Raw genomic sequence first — 7,401 nt, forward strand, 5'->3', positions numbered from 1 at the left:
CGGGAGTTGTTGGTTATCCCTGAAGTTTCACAACCCTTCGGACATCCCCCTGACCACTGTTTCCACAGCGTTTCCTTCCGTATATTCAAAGTTTTACAGCACTTGCAACACAATCAGGTCATAAAGTGCTGAAAACTCGAGGTGTTACAAGAGAGTAACAAACGCACCAAAGAAGGAGGAGAGATAAGGATAAAATACGATTATGACAGATGTTTTCAAGGAAAAAAAGGGGAGCAGTAATCCACACCAGAGCAGCAACACCCACCAACCGCCCGCCTACCCTCCCTCCCTCCCTCCCTCCCTGAAGTGAGCCGAGCCCCAAAGCGCATCACCTGTCTGTCCATTGTTGGTCTGGGCGGCGTCTCCGTCAGGGTAGTACAGGTAGGTGTACTCAGTGACCGGTTGACCGTTGTTCTCCGCAGGGGGCTCAATGTTGACAGTGATGGAGGACGTCAGGACGTTGCCCATGCTGATCACAGGGGAGCCCGGTGGCTCTGGGGACACAGTCGCAGTGTTGATGACAATTTTTTTACTGTTTTGGTAAGTGTTTTTACGGCGCTCGCAACTGCATAAGGTCATATGAGTGCGCGGGACACACCTAATATTTTCAGTTGGTAGGAAATTTTGAATTTTGCCCGAGTGGCGCGTTTGTTACGCACACAACAGCTCACACACACAACAGTTCACACACACAACAGTTCACACACACAACAGCTCACACCCGCACACAACAGCTCACACACACAACAGTTCACACCCGCACACAACAGTTCACACACACAACAGTTCACACACAGAACAGTTCACACACAGAACAGTTCACACACACAACAGTTCACACACACAACAGTTCACACACACAACAGCTCACACACACAAGTTCACACACACAACAGTTCACACACACAACAGCTCACACCTGTACACAACAGCTCACACACACAACAGCTCATACACACGCACAACAGCTCACACACACACACAACAGCTCACACACACACACAACAGCTCACACACACACACAACAGCTCATACACACACACAACAGCTCACACACACACTCAATAATGGACAGTACCTTGCCTTTTTGTATGAGCATTTTTTCTTGTCTGAAAAAATATTGCTGTCAAAAAGTACGCACATGATGAATTTGTATGGTGTTAGTATGAATGCCTTTTTAATCTCCTATGTACGCCTTGGGCCCATGCTGTGTGGAAAGGCGGGATACAAATGTGAGGCAGCGTGGTGGAATCAGGCTCTCATCAAAATAATCAAAGAGAAGAAACTTGCATTTTTCTGCTGGTTTGTGAATTTTTTTCAAATTTTTGTTTTTTGGCTCAACACCTTTCATGCCCATTAAAGAACTCATTTCTGTGTGGATTTTTCTGAAAAACGTTGATTAAAGGCACAAAAAATGTAACTTTTCAGTTACCACGGACTCTTAAGCTAAGGAAATAACTAATCTTTGGCGGCCATTTTCTCACTAGGCGACCCCCACCTCCTTCATTCGCAAATATTTTGACTTGTATTCCAGATAAATGGATAGTTTTTTCATCCATATAAACACAAGTGAAACAGCTTTAAGATGATACCAATAACTCTACATGCCCAAAAATTGACGAGAGCCTGATTCCACCACACTGCCTCACAAATGCTCTTATTTATTTATTTATTTATTTACTAGCTCCGACTCACTTGCTTCCTTGAGAGTGACAACCTGCCAGGTCGTGCCCTGGACGTTGGTGGCCTCACACAGGAAATCTTTGTAATGGCTCGTCTCATCCCCGATGTCCACCTGCCAATCACACAGACATACCGAGTGGTCAGACAAATCAAAGTGACCGCTGTGGTAGCTCCAGTAAATTTTCGTTTTCGTAAGAGTTTTACGGCACTAGCAACACAATAAAGTCACACAAGTGCCAAAGATAAGAGGTGTTAGAAGAGAGTAACAAACACCAAAAAGGAAGAGAGATCAGGACGATAGATGTTTGATAGGGAACAAGGAGCAAACCGCATCAGAGCACCCGTCAACCACCCAGTAGCTCCAGCAATGAGACGCACATGGACACACTAATAGTCATTTAGTGCTGGGGAAACAGTGAGACAGAGAGAGAAACATCAGAGAAAAGTAAAGAAATAGGATCTACCAGTAGTAGCGCCCTCCAACCACCCACATTAAGTTTAGTTCTAGTACGCGTTTTACAGCTTTAAAAAAAAAAAAATTATAGTAGAGGTTTTACGGCGCTCGCAACTGCATAAGGTCATATGAGCGCCAGAAGATTAGAGGTGTTACAAGAGAGTAACAAACATAAAAAAAGAAGAAGGTGAGATAAGGACGATAGCTGTCTCAAAGGAAAGAAGAAGCAAACCACACTAGGGCACCCGCCAACCACCCACAGCACTCGTAACACAATTAGGTAATACAAGTGCCAAAGACTAAGGTGTAACACACATCTCTAACATGAGGAAAAAAGGCCATGAAGACGATGGCTGTTTGATAAGAAAGAAGGAGCAAACCTCACTAGAGCACCCACCAACCACCATTTGGAATAGATTCATCAAACCAAGGCAGAATTTGGAAAAGATTCATCTCCCTCCTCCCAGATTCATCAAAGCAAGGCAGAATTTGGAAAAGATTTATCTCCCTCCTCCAAGATTTATCAAACCAACCCAGAATTTGGAAAAGATTCATCAAACCAAGGCAGAATTTGGAAAAGATTTATCTCCCTCCTCCCAGATTTATCAAACCAACCCAGAATTTGGAAAAGATTCATCTCTCTCCCTCCTCCCAGATTTATCAAACCAACCCAGAATTTGGAAAAGATTTATTTCCTCTTCCCAGATTTATCAACCCAACCCAGAATTTGGAAAAGATTTATTTCCTCTTCCCAGATTTATCAAACCAACCCAGAATTTGGAAAAGATTTATCTCTCTCCCTCCTCCCAGATTTATCAAACCAACCCAGAATTTGGAAAAGATTCATCTCCCTCCTCCCAGATTTATAAAACCAAAGCAGAATTTGGAAAAGATTTATCTCCCTCCTCCCAGATTTATCAAACCAACCCAGAATTTAGAAAAAATGTATCTCCCTCCTCCCGGATTTGTCAAACCAACCCAGAATTCGGAAAAGATTTATCCAACAAAAGCAGAATTTGCTGAGACCATCAGAACAATTTTTAAAAATTCCACCATCAAACTCAGAATTTTCGGCGACTTACGTGAAGTGACCTGGAGCTGAGGAAAGATCCGTCCCACTTCTGCAGCATGTTGATGGTATACGGGGCCTCGTTGGGAATGCGAACGGCCTTAGAGTAGTCGTCAGGGTTCTCCGCATCCGGCATGTACCACTCAATGGTGGCCACGGGGTTGGCGTTGGCCTGACATGTCAGGTTGGCCTTGTGGCCTCTCCAGCCAAAGAATTCTCGCTCTTTGAAATCAGTGTCAAAGTTTGGCTTATCTGTAAGGGGGTGGGAGAAGAGAGATAAATCCAAATGTTAGTCCAAACTAATCAACTTCATAACTACCGTTCCTGCAAAAAGTACTTCATAATTCTACAAAAATTTACGAAGTCGCATTGGCTCACAAAAACACTTTCAACAGACAGAAGCAAACTGGGGTTGAACAAAACACATTCGGAGATTATATATTATTTGTTTGCTTGAGTTGGTGTTTTACGACACTATCGACTCACTTTTGGTAATAGATCTAGATCTAGATCTATATTCTGAGAATAAGAACTGTCCTTCTCCATTTTTTTTTTTAAAAAGAAAATAACAGAAGTATTACAAAACGACTGATGAAAATAAAATGGAAAACCGCATCTCTCGAAAATCGAATTTCCACAAGGTCTTTTCATTTCCGTCCCTACCTTTCCTTCTCTTCATTCTTCCACACAACCAACCCGATGTACCCACTCGGACCTATGAGGATTGATTGATTGATTGATTGATTGATTGATTGATTGATTGATTGATTGACTGATACTGATAATTGTGGTTGGTTGGTTGGTTGAATGATTGATTGATTGATTGTTTGGTTGGTTGGTCAGTTGATTGATGGGTGGCTTGGTTGTGGTTGGTTGGTTGATCGGTTGTTGGTGGGTTGTTGGTTGGTTGGTTGATGGATTTGTTTTGTTTTAGTAAGAGTTTTTTTGTTGGTTTTTTTGAGTAAGTGTTTTACGGCACTTGCAACACAATAAGTCAGGTCATATGAACACCAGAAGATTAGAGGTGTTACAAGAGAGTAACAAACATAAAAAAGAAGAAAGGGAGATAAGGACGATAGATGTTTGATAGGAAAGAAGAAGCAAACCACACCAGAGCACCCGCCAACCACCCACGGTTGATGGATTGTCGGTTGGTTGGTTGGTTGGTTGATGGGTTGGTTAGTTGGTTGATGGCTTCTAGATTGGTTGGTTGGTTGGTTGATGGGTTGGTTAATTGGTTGATGGCTTCTAGATTGGTTGGTTGGTTGATGGGTTGGTTGGCTGGTTGATGGGTTGGTTAGTTAGTTGATGGCTTCTAGATTGGTTGGTTGGTTGATGGGTTGGTTGGCTGGTTGATGGGTTGGTTAGTTAGTTGATGGCTTCTAGATTGGTTGGTTGGTTGGTTGATGGGTTGGTTGATGGGTTGGTTAGTTAGTTGATGGCTTCTAGATTGGTTGGTTGGTTGAGTAGTAGTTTAAAAGAAACAAACGTCACGCCTGTGTGTACTGCACATTGTTTTATTAATTGAAATGAAAAAACAAGAAATGCCTTACTCCCACAAGCATGCAACTCCACACAATATACCTGTTAAGACATACATACCGGTACACCAAACAGAATCTATATTAAGCATAAAAATAATTAGCACAAAGCGGAAGCTGACCTCATACATAAATAACGTCTGAAGGTCAGGAATGGTTATGATTCCGTACACACTGGCGTGACTAAACATTCACGGCACTTTCGACAGTTTTGGTCAGACATATGAGGAGACTACTCACACTGCACGGTCAGTTTGACTGTCTTGTTGGCGCTCCCCACCAGACTGAAGGCTGTACAGATGTAGGTGCCGGCGTCCTGGTAGGTCACGGGCTTGAAGGTCATGTGCTGGGCCACTGTCCCTTTTCCTCCATGTCATTCTGGTTGCTCCCAACTTTCTTTTAAGTGGGGCCCTTTTTCTGGGGGGGGGGGGGGGGGGGGGGGAGAGAGACATCATCATCATCATCATCATCATCATCATCATTATAATAATAATTCATAATTGTAAAATTAAGATAATAATAATAATAATAGATTATAATAATAATAATACTTAATTAATAATGATAATAATAATAAAAAATGATAATGATAACAATAATAACTTTAATAATAATAATAATAATAATAACAACAACAACAAATAATGATAATAAAGATAATAATAATAATACAATTAATGATAATAACAAGAATAACACTAATTTAAAAAAAACAATAATAATAATAATAATAATAATAATAAAAATAATTGTAACAATTATAATAATAACCATAAATAGCATTTGTATAGCGCATATCCCCGCTCGACAGAAAGCTCATTTCACTTTACATTATATTATTACCCCAGCAGACCATAGAACACTCAGAAACATTCTCGGCTTCCCAGGAAGCATACAGTGCAAGAAGCTGATTAAGCGCTCAAACACTAACAAACTATCCAGATCTTTCGCTGTCTACAACTGGGTACACATTCCCACCTGGGGTGTAGAGAAGAAAATTCGTGTAAAGTGCCCTTCCCCAAGGACACAACTTCGGGCCCCTGACGCGTATTCGAACCCACAATCTTACTGTTGAGAGTTTCAGAGCCTAACTACTAGGCCACCACCGCCGCCACACATTCAGTTAGCCGTGAGGATGGAAAGGGGAGACATTTTTATTTTATTTAGTACAGGGTTTTACGGCGCTCACAACAGCATAAGGTCGTATGAGCGCGCGAAACACAAGTTGGTAGCATTCACAACAGTTCACTGCACGCTTTGTCGACGATTAGACTTTAAAATGCTAAAATTCTAAAATTCAGTGTAAATATATTTGCGATTTAAAACAACTCTTATAAATAACAATAAAAATTTTTTGAGCAATATTGTTTCACTTTACAACTCACCATAAAGGCCAATGGCCTTCATAAAATTCAATATTCTGCTGGGAACAACGACGGAAAAAATGTCTTGCAATTACTTGCATTTATGATATTTCCTTCGGATCTCTCCAAAGTCTAGACATTCGGTTAAGATGTGTCTTATGGTAAAATCTGTGTTGCATCCGACACAGAACGGCTTCTCATCTCCCTGTAGGAGGTATTTGTGGGTCAGGGCCGTGTGTCCGATGCGCAATCGAGTAAAAATGACTTCGTCTCTTCTGGAGAGGTCCGAAGGATTTCGCTGTTCTATGGGAGAAAGAGAAAGAAGAAAGAAAGAAGAAAAGAGAACAAGAAGAGTGAGAAAAAAGACAAAGAACAAGATGCACACGAAGACGACGCCCCGGTGAAGCCCGCCCGCGCCGGTTGAAGCCCGCCCCAGTGAAGCCCGCCCGCACCGGTTGAAGCCCGCCCCGGTTGAAGCCCGCCCGCACCGGTTGAAGCCCGCCCCAGTGAAGCCCACGCCAGTGAAGCCCACGCCGGTGAAGCCCACGCCAGTGAAGCCCGCGCCAGTGAAGCCCGCGCCAGTGAAGCCCACGCCAGTGAAGCCCGCCCCAGTGAAGCCCACGCCAGTGAAGCCCACGCCAGTGAAGCCCACGCCAGTGAAGCCCACGCCAGTGATGCCCGCGCCGGTGCTACGTACCACAATGCCATCAGTGCTGGCACTCTGAGGTCCATCCTTCTTCCAGATGACCGAAGGCTCGGGGTCGCCCTTGGCTGTACACGTGATGGTCAGTTCTTGACCAGAGACAGCATCGTACGTTTCTTCCATGTCCTCGATGGTGGGCGGAACTGGAGGGGAAAATTGTTGGTAGAGAATTTTTTTTTAAAATGATTTTTTAAAATTTTTATACAGTAAAGGTTTTACGGTGCTCGCAACTGCATAAGGCCATATGAGTACCAAGGGGTGGATGTGACCAGAGAAGTCCTTACAGAGAAACAAACTTGCTCTACTCACCTCTCTAGCTTCAACAGCACCCGGAAATAGCAGGTCACAAGAGAGTGACAAACATACAAAAGAAGTATTAGGAAAGAAAAAGCAGCAGTTTCCTGTTGCAGTTCAGGCACAGTTATGAGCATGACATTGTTGAACAAGCCCATTAACAATTCTACTGTGCATAAGAACAAATTAATGTCCCCCCCTTTCAGAATGGCCTAAAGACACTTCAGTCAGTGGCACCGCCCCAGGGGGGTATTGTAGAGAATTGGATATGTGGATAATTGGGGGATTTCAGA

The 7,401-nt window shown here is 43.0% G+C and overlaps 1 protein-coding gene across 1 annotated transcript in view; it reads right to left on the bottom strand.

Annotated features, from left to right (window-relative positions):
• LOC100533421 (NCAM-related cell adhesion molecule) overlaps positions 1-6,977 on the bottom strand; it is a gene marked incomplete at both ends in the record, with an annotated part of 12,222 nt that extends 5,245 nt beyond the window's left edge. Inside the window, 7 exon segments of the mRNA NM_001204471.1 lie at positions 333-494; positions 1,696-1,795; positions 3,220-3,458; positions 4,988-5,105; positions 5,108-5,164; positions 6,809-6,958; positions 6,961-6,977. Of these exon segments, the coding sequence (NP_001191400.1) occupies positions 333-494; positions 1,696-1,795; positions 3,220-3,458; positions 4,988-5,105; positions 5,108-5,164; positions 6,809-6,958; positions 6,961-6,977 (843 nt within the window).
• Between the last annotated feature and the right edge of the window lie 424 nt (positions 6,978-7,401).

This window comes from Aplysia californica, unplaced genomic scaffold (assembly GCF_000002075.1).
Source record: "Aplysia californica isolate F4 #8 unplaced genomic scaffold, AplCal3.0 scaffold01995, whole genome shotgun sequence".
Classification (NCBI taxonomy): domain Eukaryota; kingdom Metazoa; phylum Mollusca; class Gastropoda; order Aplysiida; family Aplysiidae; genus Aplysia; species Aplysia californica.